Raw genomic sequence first — 14,601 nt, forward strand, 5'->3', positions numbered from 1 at the left:
CAACCTACCTAGACATGTTAAAATTTCACTTGGAATCTTTTGCAGTGATTGCCAAAAATTGTATTGATACCAACTTAGTACCTATGGAAAAGCCGTGTTACATGTCATTAGTGGCAGAGCCTGTGGGTCCTTTGCAAGATAGTGATAATTTAACGGTCACAAAGTTTGAAGATTCTAAGAAGCTTAAAAGAATATTTGAATAGAAATGATTGATTTTAATTACTTTTATTGACTTTATGTTCTTCAACGGTTACAAACTAGTCTCCTTTTCGATACAAAACGCAGTGACCATTTTCTCAAGCCTTAAGCATTACCCAAATGAAGGTTATGAAAGCGATGAAGAGGCTCAAGTTCTGGTCAAGAAAAAAGAGGAAACGTAAGCAAGCTAGCCCTTCACAGCCTCACCATTGCACTTATGAGTACTCCTCCTCCGTGGTAGCAGCGGTGGCGTTTGAGCCCACAGCGCCTCCTCTGTCGTTTTGGTTCGATGAGACTCAGGATCTTTTTCCGCCAGAGACATCAGCGTTTCCTTGGAATGATAATACTCAGTTGCCTCACCAACAAGAAGAAACCATCGTCGAGACAAAACCGTTGTTGTTGTCTCAAGTGTCTGATCTTCGCATCTACCAGTCTTATCAGCAGTACATGGTACCGAATCCAACTTATGGCGTTCCCATTATAGAACCAGAACCACATGATGCAGCTACAGCCAAGAGATCATCAGTGGGAATATTCGGTTGTGTAATCGAGTTAAGTTCGAGCCTAGTCCGTTGTTTCATCCCGTGATTGAGCACTTATGAAACCGATTTGCGAGAATAATTCACAACATCGTTCACATGTATCCTTCTTTGCATCTTCCCATTAAATAGTTAAGGTCATATTTTTTTAGCAATAATAAAAATTTGTAACATTATTAAAAAGTTGTAATACTAAAATAAAATAAAAACCAATTTTTGTTTATAGTATATTTTGAAATTTTCTTTAATAAAATATATCGTGGTATAATTGGTTTCTGACATAAATGAATTACCCACTAATCAATCATAAAAACAAAAGTGGCCAACTCGACAAAAATTCTTCTGCAATGGAGGAGAGAGTCACCTAATTGGTTTTCTGACGTTAATACATTTCCCCAAAAAGTAAAATTGGGCCGACCACCAAAAACCAAAAACCAAAAATTACATTTATATGAAAGTAATATAAAAACAAAATCGTAAAAAAGACATAAAATCCAATGGACGACCGAATGAATGCCACGTGGCAATTACTGAGTTAAACACTGTATACACACTTCTGTAACTTTGCACTTTCCACATCAGACCAACACAATTGTTACCCTAAAACCACACTCAAAAGCTCTCTCTCTTCCTCTTCCTTCTCTTAACAATTAAGACAAAATCTCATCGGCCTAAGACTCTGATCACTATGTACGGACGTGATCCTTGGGGCGGTCCTCTAGAGATCAATGCGGCGGACTCCGTCATCGACGAAGATCGTCGTAGTCGGAACCTACAAGACCTCGACCGTGCGGCTCTGTCACGGCCTCTTGACGAAACACAACAGAGCTGGCTACTCGGACCGAAGGTGCTCAAGAAGAAGAAGTACGTCGATCTCGGTTGTATCTTAGTCAGCCGCAAGATCTTTCTCTGGACTCTTGGAATCATTGTAGTAACCGCGTTTATCTCTGGATTCATTACTTTGATCGTTAAAACTGTGCCACGCCACACACAAAAGCCTCCATCACCGGATAATTACACACTCGCTCTCAACGAAGCTCTCATGTTCTTCAATGCTCAACAATGTAAGCACTAAAACTTTGAACCTTTTCCTTACTAAATCTGTCTGCAACATCGAATCACATGGAAGAGCTTTTTGTAGGATTGATCATTGTTGTCTCAGTTTGATATCTTATGTGGTGATGATGTTTTGTAGCTGGGAAACTTCCAAAGGGAAATATTTATAACGTATCATGGAGGGGTGATTCTTGTCTTCAAGATGGGAAGGAGGATCCAGGACAATGCTACAAAGATTTGGTAGGAGGCTACTATGATGCTGGAGATACTATCAAATTCAACTTCCCCATGTCTTATGCTATGACCATGTTGAGCTGGAGTGTTATTGAATACAGTGCAAAGTATGAAGCTGCTGGCGAGCTCAACCATGTTAAAGAACTCATCAAATGGGGAACTGACTACTTTCTCAAAACCTTTAATAGTAGTGCTGATACAATCAATGTTATGGTGGAACAGGTGAAGAGCATATTATTTTATCCCACTTGTAAATCATACTTGTGCGTTTAAACGTTTGTTTTTCTTTCACAGGTCGGATTAGGGAGTACTGGTGGAGGAAATGATAACCATAATGACCATAACTGCTGGATGCGTCCTGAGGACATTGATTATAAAAGGATTGTATCTCAATGCTACAGTGGCTGCTCGGATCTTGCTTCAGAGATGGCAGCTGCTCTGGCCTCTGCGTCCATTGTATTCAAAGACAACAGATTATATTCGAAAAAGCTTGTTCACGGTGCTAAGACGCTCTATAAGTTTGCAACTTCTAGCAATGGTAGCTACAGTAAATCTTATCAAGACTCTAGCAAATTTTATAACTCTACCCTGTTTTGGGATGACCGTATATGGGGTGGGGCTTGGTTGTATTATGCTACTGGAAATGTAACCTATCTTAGTGAAGTTACCACTCGCGCTATTGCCGAGATTGCTGGTGCCTTCGGGAATAGCTCTTATTATGGTGTATTTAGCTGGGACAACAAGCTTCCAGGGGCTCAGGTTAGTTACTACTCTTTGACACATTCTTAGTTCTGTTTTTGGAGTTATTATAGCCAATGGCTTAGTTTCTGTATTTATGTGCTTTGTTTTTAAGTTGTTGTTAACCCGGATGAGGCTGTTTCTGAGCCCTGGATATCCCTACGAAGAAATTTTAAGCTCATTTCATAACCAAACAGGCAGAGTTATGTGCTCTTACTTACCAGATTTCAACAAATTTAAGAGAACCAAGGGTGAGTTGTCTGCTTTTTTTAACCTTAAACTTTGTGAGGAAGTGTGAAGAAAAGATTGGTATAACCTTACTATATCATCTCTACAGGAGGTTTGATCCAGCTGAACCATGGAGATCCACAGCCTCTACAGTATGCTGCAAATGCAGCTTTCTTAGCGGCGCTATACAGTGATTATCTAGAGGCTGCTGATACTCCTGGATGGTACTGTGGCCCTTACTTCTATACTAATGAATACCTACGCAACTTTTCAAGATCGCAGGTATGCCTTACAAAATGAAGGAAAACAAACAAGTTTTTTTAAGGATCTTTATCTGATGGAACTTTGTGTTTTTTTGTTTTGTTTTTGGTAGATTGATTACATACTTGGTAAAAACCCTCGGAAGATGAGTTATGTTGTGGGTTTTGGCCAACGGTACCCTAAACAAGTGCATCACAGAGGAGCTTCAATTCCACAGAACATGAAAGAAAGCTGCAAAGGAGGATTGAAATGGGAAAAGAGCAAAAAAGATAACCCAAACATTATCAAAGGAGCAATGGTTGCTGGACCAGACAAGCATGATGGGTTCCACGACGTTCGTACAAACTACAACTACACAGAGCCGACACTATCGGGCAATGCGGGTCTAGTGGCCGCTCTGGTGGCTTTATCTGGAGAAGAAGCGGTTGGTGATATTGACAAAAACACTATGTTCTCTGCCGTACCTCCATTGTTCCCAGCCACACCGCCGCCCCCAGCACCTTGGACACCTTAAAGAAATCAGAATTATTGAATGTAATAAGTCATCTCTTTTTGCCTGAATAAAAGTAGTTTCCAAGTCCTAAAAAAGTAGTTTTCTTTAGCTTTATTACATAAAATGTGGTCTGATGAGAAACCAAACATTAATTGTTTCTGTGTTTTGTGAGGTATACAGTGTAGATTCTTTGTTTTCAAAATTTGTAAGTAGTTGGCGTGATACAGAAGAAAGGTTTTTGTGCTTTATTGAAGAAATAACCCACACAATGCTCCTTCTCTCTATTCTTTTCCTTCAACTTCTTCCATTTTTTTATTCTCTGCTTTAAATAATAAAAAATTATAATGAAGACTTGTCTCCATCTTGAGGTGCAGAAATGGCAGAAGCAGAGTCTGGTTCTCTTGAATATACACCAACATGGGTCGTTGCGTTTATTTGTTTCATCATCGTTCTCTTATCTCTTCTCGCCGAACGTGGTCTTCATCATCTTGGAAAGGTATGGTATCACTCTCTCTGTCTGTAGAAATCGTGAGCTTTCAGCTCTCTTCTTTCTTCTTTGAAGCTCTCTTGAGTTTCTTTTTGTCTTAGTGTCTGAAGCGTAGACAACAAGATGCCTTGTTCGAAGCCTTGCAGAAACTCAAAGAAGGTAACTACTTCTTCCTTCAATTTCCTCTTCAGACATGAGTCGGTTTATTTGATTACACCTGAGAAACCTAACTATATTGATGTCCTGACGCAGAACTGATGCTCCTCGGGTTTATCTCCCTGATGTTAACGGTATCTCAAGCTGCAATTCGGCATATATGTGTCCCAGAGGCTCTTGTAAGCAACATGTTCCCCTGTAAGAAGCCACTGAAGGAGCATCATGCTCCTCAATCCTCTCATACGGCCATCATCAATGCACGACATCTCCTTTCAACAGGAGAAGGCTCAAACCAATGTGCTGCCAAGGCAATTTATCTTTTCTCCTCTGCTCATTTCCCTTCTCTTACTGGATCCATTTCTATATTAACCATTGATCTCTTGCTTTGGTTGCAGGGGAAGGTTCCTTTAGTATCCGTGGAAGCGTTGCATCAACTCCATATCTTCATCTTCGTGCTAGCGGTTTTTCATGTCATCTTCTGCGCCTCAACCATGGTTCTTGGAGGAGCCAGGGTAACTTGTTTTCATAGCCTTTTTCACAACTTACAAAACAATATTGCCTTCAAAAGCTGTCGTAGAGTAGTTCATTGATTTGAAATAATATGTAGATAAAACAATGGAAGCATTGGGAGAATTGGTTCAAGAAACATCCCTCTCAAAAGGGTAATTCCACAATAATAGATACTTGTTCAGGGGAATTGACAATTGCTTTGCACCTTAAAACACACAAAGTACATAACATAGTGTCGCAGGCTCTGCAAGGCGTGACCATGGTCATGGTCATGCTCATCCAAACGCTCATGCCCTTCACGAGTTATTCAATGCAAATCACGAGTTCTTTGAGATGCATGCTGGAGGATTTTGGAGAAGATCTGTTGTCATCAGCTGGCTGGTGAGCTTTGGATATATATTTCTACTGGCAAATGTGTTACACATGAATCTAATTATATATCTTATTTTGAGTTCTGATGACATTATCCTTATGTGTACTGTTCTTGCAGAGATCATTCTTCAAGCAGTTTTATGGTTCTGTCACCAAATCAGAATATATAGCTCTGCGACAAGCATTCATCATGGTCTTACTTTAATGTCTTTACTCAACATCTTATATAGTTTTACCAAATCTCTTATGTAACAATAAAGTATATTTTTTACCTTGCCAGAGGCACTGCCGCACAAACCCATCATTTGATTTCCACAATTACATGCTAAGAACACTTGAAATAGATTTCAAGAAAGTTGTGAGCATAAGGTAAAATAATCAATCAGCTCTATACCTAGACAGATGCACCAATTGATGGATTATAAATCAGTTTTGTCTGACACCCATTTTGTTGATGTGATCATATAAATATAAAGTTGGTATCTCTGGCTTTTTGTGGTCGTCTTTTTGCTGCTGAATGTAGGAGGATGGAACACCTACTTCTGGTTGTCTTTCTTGCCTTTGATTGTAAGTTCTTATAATTAAATTTTTTTTGTTACTTTTGATCTCATTATCTCTTTTTGAATGGTAAAATATTAGTGTTTCAAAACATGCAGCTGTTACTAATGGTGGGTGCCAAATTGGAATATATAATAAGTAGCTTAGCTTTGGATGTTTCCGAGAAGCGAAGCCGCGCGGAAGAAGCAGTGATCACACCTTCTGATGAACTCTTTTGGTTCCATAGGCCAGGCATAGTTCTCCAACTCATCCACTTCATCCTCTTTCAGAATTCATTTGAGATTGCTTTCTTCTTCTGGATTTTGGTACTTCTCTTTGAACCCTGATCAGCTTCACTTAGCTTCTTCAGTATTTGAAACAATCACATTCTTATTTATACGATTTCTCAATCGTATCATCAGTTCACGTACGGAATACATTCATGTATCATGGAGAAACTAGGCTTCCTTATCCCAAGGCTCGTCATGGGGTAATAATATGTACTAGCTCTTTATGTCTAATTAGCAAAGCTTAAAAGGATTACTATTTGGTTTGATCTAATGGACTCTTTGTTCATTCAGAGTGTTAGTCCAAGTGCTTTGCAGTTACAGCACGTTACCGCTATATGCCCTTGTCACACAGGTAACTGTATATATACAGTATAAACCACATGCCTAGCTATATACATGCATACACCAAAAATTAACAAAGTTTGAATCAATTTTTATTGTTTTTTTGGTTTGATTATAAAAAGATGGGTAGCAAATTCAAGAAAGGGATATTCGACAATTTAGTACAGTCCACACTGGAAGGATGGTTAGAAGATTCGAGGAACAGAGGTGAATCCACGAGCGAGGCTCATAGGATAGAGATGCAACCTACCACTCCTGAATCTTTTAATGTCCAAGTTATGGAAAGTGAAAACCCATAAATAAGTTTCAATCTGTGTCTTAATCCAAATATAAGTCCAATAAGATCCCTTTAATTCGTTATTTCCACTTTAATCTATTATATTATACCGACCCGCCAATGTTTATTTCTACTTTTTGAGGCTACTATAATCAGAATTGACTAAAATAGTGATTAATATAATCCTAGAAGTAAATAAACAGAAAAGGACATTCACATGATTCAACTTCCACCAAGATCCACAACGTTCCTCTCTCGTCTTTATCTTTCCCCTTCCTCTATTTTTTTTTCTCTTCAATTAAAGGAAAGATAAAGCAAAAAGCTTTCTCAAAATGTTGTCTTTCAATAAAAATTTATAAAAAAGGAAAAGAAAAGAATAAAAAAGTGCAGTGCAGGCCCACTCTGTCGTTGACTAATCTGGATTTAGTGGTCACACACACACACACTTGCTTTCAAACTCTGAACGGCAACGACCAGAATTAAAGAGTTTTGTCATGATGCGTCGTCGTCGTCGTCTCGAGCACCAAAGCGTGGTTGTGGTCTCCTTCATACGTCACGATAAGCATCATCGCATCGTCCAGTGCACGCTCCACATGCTTACGCGCCGGGCAACCTCTTACACTGCTGCACTTGTAATATCCCCTGCGATAATATCATCATTCACCACCGAGTCCATCAGCAGTTTTAATTAATAATCACGAGTCAACTCAACTCCCCTTCGTATTTAATTTTAAAAAGGAAACAACAAGTCAAAAAGAGCGTGAAACTGAACCCACCACTACTACTAGACGACACGTTTGGTACAACCGATATAGTAATACATTTCATTTTTTTTTTTTATCTGGCAATAATATTGACAATACACAAGTTGCATAGTTTTCTAATCAAATCTTATAGAGATTTTGTATGTTGAATGAAGTGATGTTACTATATGTGAAGTGAAGTAGATCGGATCATACAAAAAAAATTGTAAAAATTAGAACTACTACTAACCGAGGATGAGGAGAGCCTTTGATTGGTTTCTGACCATACTTTCTCCATGAGAACTCGTCTGATGGTATATCAGCCATTTTGTTGCTTACTGCTGGAACTCTAATCACTCTTTTGACTCTTGATTTCCTGATTTTTTTTTTTAACACCATTAAAATTAAACAAAGCTTCAACCTTTAGATTTAGATCTATAATATGATTAATAAAGTCTAAATCTTTAGATTTGGGATCGAAAACTAAAACCTTTTCTTGGAGCAATGACAACGGCTGGAGGGAGATGAGTTACATCTTCTCTTCAACGAAGCTGAAGCTGATAAAGGAGGTTTACCTCTCGAACCAGAGAGATGAGATGGGTTAGTGAACTCGAATCCTGATGACATATGAGTACTCTCAGTTTCACACCTATGGCTATGTGAAGACACGAACGAGTTGGTCGCTGAGACAGGTTGTGACGGAGCGAAGTTTATCGTTGACGGTGGTGGTGGTGCTCCTCCGTTAGCTAGTATCGGAGGAGACGAAGAAGACGAACCGTTCTTTGTCTGATTCTGATTGCTGTGAGAGAGAGGAGGACGACAATGAATCGGAGTAGGACAGTAAACTCTAAACGCAGATCCACCGCCGTGATATTGCTCTGTTTTCTGTTTCGTAAACACGGCGGCGGTTATCTCTGGCTTCTTCTCTTCCTCTGCTTCTTCCTCCACCGTCGTTTGCTTAATAAACGGCGTCTGCGTCGTTGTGGTGGTGGTGGTGGTGGTGGGGGCTCGTCTGAATCTAGCGTGTCCGGTTCTAGATCTGCCGAGAAGAGAAATCATCTTCTTGAAGCTGTTAACCGCCATGTCAGTAACCGCCGTTATCTCCTCCGTCTGATGGCTTTGACCGATGAGTTTGAGAAACTCTTCCACGCCGTGAATCCCAGCGGAAGCAGCTTCTCTCAGAGCTGTGTCTTCTTCCAATTTAGCGGAGATTGAAGGGAAACCGTCTCCTTTACCTCCTGCGCCGTAGCTGCTGCTGCTGCTCATCATCAGCTCCACCGCCATATATATTAAAAATCAAAGACAACGTAACAAACCACTTTTTTATACTACTCGTTTAAAAAAAAAAAGGTCAAAGGAGATGTGTTTTTAAATAGACACAGATTCAAACAACAGTTTCCTTGTAAGTTGTGTTTGGTTTGAAGAAGATGATGATGAAGATTGAAGAGAGTGAAAGAGAGGAGAGAGTCAACCATATGCGTTTCTTTCTCTTTCTATCTCTATCTTTTATTAAGGAGATAGTGCATCAGTCAAATAGACTACCAATCATAGAGCTACACGTGTGAGAATTTTGTCAAGCATTTTGACACTCTCAACGTCAATGATTTTAAATTGGAAAAACCAGTGGAGCTCCAATTACTTGAATTATTCGGAAAGAAAAAGAATCTAGATATTTTTTTTTTCTATTAATTTTGAGTCTAATTATATCTAGTACAATTACAATATACTACTATATTTACATGAAATAGTCAGATTCAACTCTGATTATAAAGGAGGATGGATTTAAACAAAAAAAAAACAAAAGGAGACTTTTGTTGTGACCTATTGAAAATGAAATTTAAAAGATGAACCATTTGAATTTAAAGTAATTTTTGCACAAATCATGTCTTTTCTTTTTTAACTTTAATTATGGAGTTTGGCAAAGATTATTTTGCTTTTCTATTTTTAATAAAGTCATTAGACAAATAAAAGAATTATCTTTAGTCAAAAATAAAATTAAAAAATGATTGTCTCGCTATAGTAATTTAAAACTACACAAACTTGATTATAGTTTAAGTATTCAACTTGATTAGTATTCAATTTAATAAGTAGATGTATTTAAGTATAATAATAGTACATGCATCACATGTATAATGAAGTTGGGTGTGTTGTTTCAGTGTTAGTTTAATATATGTATGTACACCACATGTATAGTTTTCTTTATCTTAATTATGAGTTAAGCTTACTTTGTTTTATGGTTTTAGTTTAATATATTTACAAATTGTCAGAGTACTAAGTACTAACTACACCACATATATGAAGGGTTATTCCCTTACAGAAGTTGAGCCAAATAATGACGAGTGTTATGAATATGATTCTGGTTCGGTCACTACAACAGAACTTATCGAGTGGGTGGGGTTTTAGACTCATCATGGAGGTGAGTGAGACTGAGTTGGGTAGAAGAAGACCGTGAAAAATATGTTATGCTAAAAAATGATGAATGTTCGTATGGGCCTTACTCCTTATTCTCGTTATATAATTTAGGCCCAATTTTTGGTTTTTATAGCACACAAAATAAAAAAACTTTTGAACCCCAATTGCATAAATTGCAAAGAAAAAAAACAAATCAAAAAATATATTTATATATAAATCATTCACTTCTTAGTTGTAACTCCAAATATAATCTTTTTTTTTTTTTTTTTTTTTCGTCTTGTTTATATGTATAGCATTCAAATCTAGGCATCATTAAAGCCTTGAAAGTGGTTTGTGTTTAAATTGAACGTTTCTTTTGACTCTCTTAAGTCTTTATCTTTAATTTTTGTTGGGCAAAAATTCACAACACCATCATCCAAGCAAGATTTAGAAAATTTATGTTCATAAAAGCTTTCCTTTCTATTTTAACTAGATTTTCCTCTTACTTTAGAAACCAACAAACAAATAAGAGTATATATATAGAGTCCAAAAACACTTACAATCATTATTTTTAGTAAATACATAAGAGTCCAAAAGAAAAAGATAATAGTTGGAGTGTTGGACAAAAGGAAAAAAAAAAAGAAAAAGCGGCGGGCTGCGTTAAAAATAAGGAGCCGGGGGTGGTGAGGTGGAGAGAAGAAGAAGAAGATAAGCATAAAAACCCGAAAGAGCCAAGTCAGCAGGAGCAAAGTCATAGCGGTTGGGCGTTGAGAGAGACGGACCCGCCTCTTTGAGGTCTTTCTTTGTGGTATAAACTATAAAGCGCCTCCTCCTTCAAGAATATGCTCTCTCTCCTTCTCCTCTCTCATTTATTCCTTTTTCATCTCTTCTTCTTTCCTACTTTCTTAAAAAAAAAAAAAAAAAAAAACCATATATACAGTAGTACTAGTAGTATTTATTACATTGTTCTACCTTCCTTGTCAGATCCCAAGTATCTTACTTTCCCTTTTCTTCAACCCACACAACACAATCATGGAGTTTTTCTTTGAGATGCTTCTCACGGCTCTTCTTGCTCTCTTGTGTTCTTTCCTTCTTGCTAATCTCGTCTCTTCTGCTGCGGCGGATAAAGGGAACGATCCGAGTTCCGATGATCAGTCGTCGGAGAAGCCTGAGATCATCGGTGTCGGTGATGAGTTTGTTACAGAGGAGGTTCTTTCTAATAAGAAGATGGATGCTAGAGTGATGGGGAGCGACAGGAATCTATCAGTTGTTGCTGATGAGAATGTGGAGCTTGTCGATCGCTTTGTAAACGGAGCTGATGGAGTTGCTGAAGTCGAGGATGCGGCTACGGGAAACGCTGAAACCCGTAAAGACCGCGAAGAGGAACTGGTGGTTTTTTTAACCGCCGAAGCTGAGTCCACGGCGGTTATTTCGCCGGAAAATAATGCGATCGTCGAGGAGGAGATGATGATTAGTCGTGGAGAGAAGGAAGAAGAGAGCGACTCGGCGGAAGAAATCGCTGCTGGACGCGAAGAAGCTGACGAGTACAGTGGTTCTGTTTCGCCGGAGGAGAAGATTGTGCTTCAAGAACGAGAGGATCGAAGTGAATCAACAGAATTAGGAAGAAGTGGTTGCGTAGAAAACGAAGAAAGTGGTGGAGATGTCGTAGTCGCTGAAGTTGAGGATGAGGTTAGGGTTGAAGAGACTAATACGGTGGCAGAGACAGAGATTGATACTGAAGGAGCTGATCAAGAGAAAGAGGAATTGAGTATTGAAGAAGACGATGATGATGATGATGATGATTGGGAAGGAATTGAGAGGAGTGAACTGGAGAAATCCTTTGCAGCTGCTGCAAATCTTTTGCAAAAATCCGGGAAATCGGAAGATATTGGTGCTGAGTCCAAGATGGACTTGTACGGACTTCACAAGATCGCCACTGAAGGGCCTTGCCGAGAGCCACAACCTATGGCCGTCATGGTCTCTGCTCGTGCCAAATGGTATCATACTTTTCCTTTTTTTTTTCTGAATCTTTTCCTCTGCAACTCAGCTTGATTTGAACGTCATAAAGGAGAGAACTTTGTGAATGTAAAGATTGAAAATGGTTAGGGATACAATTCTGTATCGTAGAGTTTTGTAGGTTCATATTTCCATAGATGCCATACTTACTAGAGACTAGAAAGGATAATGCTTTGAAAGGTAGCTGATCATCTAATTAAGACAGAATTAAGCCATTGGTGTATAGCTTTGTTGCTTTATGGCAGTTTTAAAACAGCTTCTATGTGGGAGTGACAAACAGTGTTTACCTTGTGACAGGAATGCCTGGCAGAAACTTGGAAACATGAGTCAAGAAGAGGCCATTGAGCAGTATCTTGCACTTGTCTCAAAGGAGGTCCCTGGTTTGATGACTGTGAGTTGTTTAATCTTGAGTGTTTTTGAAATTTGTCTGGATATCCTTTAATGGTTTTTGTGGTTTGATAAGCTTTGTCTTGATCTATCTCAACAGGTAGGGAAGATGTCAGAAACTGTAACCTCTGTTTGCTTACCTCCTAATTCAGGGACATTAGAAGATCCTACCAACTTAGACACAACTGCTGTTGATGAATCCAGAAAAATGGTATTCCCCCCAGTGTCAGCGATTTCCTAATATCTTTTCTTTTGCTAACTGCAAGCTAACCCATCTTAATTACAAATAGTTTCAGGGGAAAGGTGAAACCAGTGACTAAGTTAAGCATGCGAGGCTTGAAGGAGGGAGGGTCTTTGGGAAACAAAGGCAAATCTATTCTTTTGCATATAAGTATTTTTAGGTGCAACTTGGGTTGTGGAGAGTGTATGCATAATACATTATCCTCACCCAATGGTTTAGGCTTTTCATTCGATCCTTTTGGTTGAAGGAGTTGAAATAAACAAAAGCACTCAAAAGTATTTTATATATACGTATATATATGTGCGCAAGGATTGATTGATTTCTAGTGCATTGATAATGCTAAGACCTATGATTTATGAATCAAGCAAAGGTTGTTCTATCCTCCTAGTACTTGCCATTGTTTTGATTTACGTACCAGACTACCGAAAGACTAATAGATGATTCATAAACCATAGGTCCTAGCATCAATACTCCTTTCAAGATAAGCAAAGCTTTCTTACTTACACGAGAGAGAGAGAGGGAGTTGAGATAAGTCCATGTGAAGTCTTCTCACAGCTAGCGTCTCGAACTATGGTACCTTGTTATGTGCGTTTGGTTCAATTAACAACTTCACAAAAGGACCACAAAAACACACCACTTATGGAACCATAGCAGAGTAACCTGGTGTGTTTCAATTAGACTTACAGCTCTTTCCCCTTAAGACCAGCGCAACATTATCCAATATCTTTCAGTACAACTTGTAATGATATTTGAAAATTGAAAATGATCCCAAAAGAGTATATAGCTTTCCAAAAAGCAACCAAAGGGTTTACAAGACTAAGAGATGGAAGAATATTCAAAAACAGAAAAGGGCGAATCCGCTTTTATTTCATTTTTTAGAAGACAACAACGAACTGAGATTTTGGGAGAAGCATAAAACATGAAACGAGAGAACTATCCAAAAGTATGTTTGGTTGGAGAATCAAGGAACGATCTTAAAAGCCTTGTACTTATCAATCCAAGAGATAAAAGAGTTGTTGGAGTTCCTAAAACCAAGGAAGCCATGTTCCTTACTCTTGTTCATACTATCAATCATTCCTTCAACTCCAAGTATAACATCAGCAAACCACCACACACCAACCTCGTCAAGCTTCTTCTCCAGCAACTGATTCTCCTTAACCATCTCCTCCCACACTCTCTCTTTCCCTTTCATCATCTCCACCAACCCCAAATTCTTCCCTTCCTCAAATCCATACTCCTCAATCCCAAACTGCTCAGCAAGAATCTTCCACAGATGCTTCCACTTGAAGATGTCAGCATTGTTGCAGTTAAACGCCTCGTTCTTCGCATACGGATCAACCGCCGCCCAAATCTGCTGCTCAGCAATCAAATCAGCGTCCGAAGCCGTCATGAACCCTTCCCAAGCCTTCTTGCTCCCAGGAAACATCAACGGAGACCCTTCATGCTTACAGATGGCAGCATAAACACAAAGAGTCCCAACTATGTTCATCAAACTGTAAGGAGAGAACCCAAAGATCATGTTCGGTCTATGTATCGACCAAGTAACACCTTCCTTCTTCTTGATCTCTTCGAACAGAACATCCTCTTGAGTGTAGTAAAAATTCTGGATCTGCAATCTCGGCATATCCTCTGTAAACGGCGGATCGTGGTGAGGTCCGTCAAGGTTGGTGAAAGGGCCGAGGTAGTGCTTCGTCCCCGTCTGGAGACAAACGTGACGGAGATTAGGCGCGTGTGGGACAATCGCTTGGAGGACGTTGCGGAGCATTGAGCCGTTAGCTTTGCAGTTCTCGCTCTCGGATTCGCGGTTGGTCCAGGTGACGTAGAAGACGTGTGTGACGTCGGTTAAAGGGGAAAGCTTGGATCTTGCGTCGTCTGCGTTGGAGACATCGCACTGGATGTAATCGATCGGGTGATCCGCGTTCCAGCTGGGGCGAGGACGGCGAGCGACGCCGTAAACTTTCCAGGGACCGCCGGGTGTGTCGGAAAGAGGGAGGATCTCTGCCAAGCTGTTTCCGACGATTCCTGTGACGCCGATGATGAGAGCGACGCTTTCGTAGCTTTGCGTTGGCTCATCTTCGTCGAGTTTCTTCTGCGAGAACACAAAA

At 39.4% G+C, this 14,601-nt stretch overlaps 5 protein-coding genes and 1 pseudogene across 6 annotated transcripts; 4 read left to right on the forward strand and 2 right to left on the reverse strand.

Annotated features, from left to right (window-relative positions):
- LOC104717857 lies at positions 241-958 on the forward strand. The gene has a single exon (XM_010435492.2). The coding sequence runs from the start codon at positions 319-321 to the stop codon at positions 784-786; it is 468 nt and encodes a 155-aa protein (XP_010433794.1). The 5' UTR covers positions 241-318; the 3' UTR covers positions 787-958.
- On the forward strand, positions 1,321-3,975 carry LOC104717861 (endoglucanase 21-like). Its single transcript, XM_010435496.2, has 6 exons — positions 1,321-1,801; positions 1,933-2,249; positions 2,322-2,786; positions 2,881-3,016; positions 3,103-3,275; positions 3,367-3,975. Exons 1-6 carry the CDS (start codon positions 1,426-1,428, stop codon positions 3,766-3,768), a joined length of 1,869 nt encoding a protein of 622 aa, XP_010433798.1. The 5' UTR covers positions 1,321-1,425; the 3' UTR covers positions 3,769-3,975.
- LOC104717860 (MLO-like protein 13) lies at positions 4,070-6,807 on the forward strand. Its single transcript, XM_010435495.1, has 13 exons — positions 4,070-4,243; positions 4,336-4,393; positions 4,487-4,698; positions 4,786-4,902; positions 4,998-5,052; positions 5,142-5,281; positions 5,391-5,465; positions 5,553-5,641; positions 5,749-5,839; positions 5,929-6,135; positions 6,232-6,299; positions 6,391-6,451; positions 6,564-6,807. The coding sequence occupies exons 1-13, from the start codon at positions 4,124-4,126 to the stop codon at positions 6,738-6,740; spliced, it is 1,470 nt and encodes a 489-aa protein (XP_010433797.1). The 5' UTR covers positions 4,070-4,123; the 3' UTR covers positions 6,741-6,807.
- LOC104717859 (probable WRKY transcription factor 7) lies at positions 6,917-9,087 on the reverse strand. Its single transcript, XM_010435494.1, has 3 exons — positions 7,952-9,087; positions 7,712-7,837; positions 6,917-7,360 (listed from the first exon to the last, which is right to left on the reverse strand). Exons 1-3 carry the CDS (start codon positions 8,743-8,745, stop codon positions 7,198-7,200), a joined length of 1,083 nt encoding a protein of 360 aa, XP_010433796.1. The 5' UTR covers positions 8,746-9,087; the 3' UTR covers positions 6,917-7,197.
- LOC104717862 (acyl-CoA-binding domain-containing protein 3-like) lies at positions 10,579-12,879 on the forward strand. 2 transcript variants are annotated; one of them, XM_019231225.1, is made up of 4 exons: positions 10,579-11,849; positions 12,166-12,259; positions 12,356-12,466; positions 12,552-12,879. In XM_019231225.1, exons 1-4 carry the CDS (start codon positions 10,885-10,887, stop codon positions 12,573-12,575), a joined length of 1,194 nt encoding a protein of 397 aa, XP_019086770.1. In that variant the 5' UTR covers positions 10,579-10,884; the 3' UTR covers positions 12,576-12,879. The 2 variants fall into 2 exon arrangements, with proteins under 2 accessions (XP_019086770.1, XP_010433800.1); XM_010435498.2 differs by having other exon boundaries at positions 10,583-11,849; positions 12,546-12,879.
- LOC104720146 lies at positions 13,253-14,600 on the reverse strand (annotated as a pseudogene).

This window comes from Camelina sativa, chromosome 10 (assembly GCF_000633955.1).
Source record: "Camelina sativa cultivar DH55 chromosome 10, Cs, whole genome shotgun sequence".
NCBI lineage: Eukaryota > Viridiplantae > Streptophyta > Magnoliopsida > Brassicales > Brassicaceae > Camelina > Camelina sativa.

Coding starts and splice junctions, on each gene's coding strand:
- LOC104717859 (XM_010435494.1), bottom strand. CDS start 8,745: ATGGCGGTGGAGCTGATGATGAGCAGCAGCAGCAGCTACGGCGCAGGA. Junction 7,838..7,951: donor TGTCATTGCTCCAAGAAAAG/GTTTTAGTTTTC, acceptor AAAAAAAATCAG/GAAATCAAGAGTCAAAAGAG. Junction 7,361..7,711: donor AAAGGCTCTCCTCATCCTCG/GTTAGTAGTAGT, acceptor ATATTATCGCAG/GGGATATTACAAGTGCAGCA.
- LOC104717860 (XM_010435495.1), top strand. CDS start 4,124: ATGGCAGAAGCAGAGTCTGGTTCTCTTGAATATACACCAACATGGGTC. Junction 5,282..5,390: donor CTGTTGTCATCAGCTGGCTG/GTGAGCTTTGGA, acceptor CTGTTCTTGCAG/AGATCATTCTTCAAGCAGTT. Junction 5,840..5,928: donor TGTCTTTCTTGCCTTTGATT/GTAAGTTCTTAT, acceptor CAAAACATGCAG/CTGTTACTAATGGTGGGTGC.
- LOC104717857 (XM_010435492.2), top strand. CDS start 319: ATGAAGGTTATGAAAGCGATGAAGAGGCTCAAGTTCTGGTCAAGAAAA.
- LOC104717862 (XM_010435498.2), top strand. CDS start 10,885: ATGGAGTTTTTCTTTGAGATGCTTCTCACGGCTCTTCTTGCTCTCTTG. Junction 11,850..12,165: donor GTCTCTGCTCGTGCCAAATG/GTATCATACTTT, acceptor ACCTTGTGACAG/GAATGCCTGGCAGAAACTTG. Junction 12,467..12,545: donor TTGATGAATCCAGAAAAATG/GTATTCCCCCCA, acceptor AATTACAAATAG/TTTCAGGGGAAAGGTGAAAC.
- LOC104717861 (XM_010435496.2), top strand. CDS start 1,426: ATGTACGGACGTGATCCTTGGGGCGGTCCTCTAGAGATCAATGCGGCG. Junction 2,250..2,321: donor TCAATGTTATGGTGGAACAG/GTGAAGAGCATA, acceptor TTTCTTTCACAG/GTCGGATTAGGGAGTACTGG. Junction 3,276..3,366: donor GCAACTTTTCAAGATCGCAG/GTATGCCTTACA, acceptor TGTTTTTGGTAG/ATTGATTACATACTTGGTAA.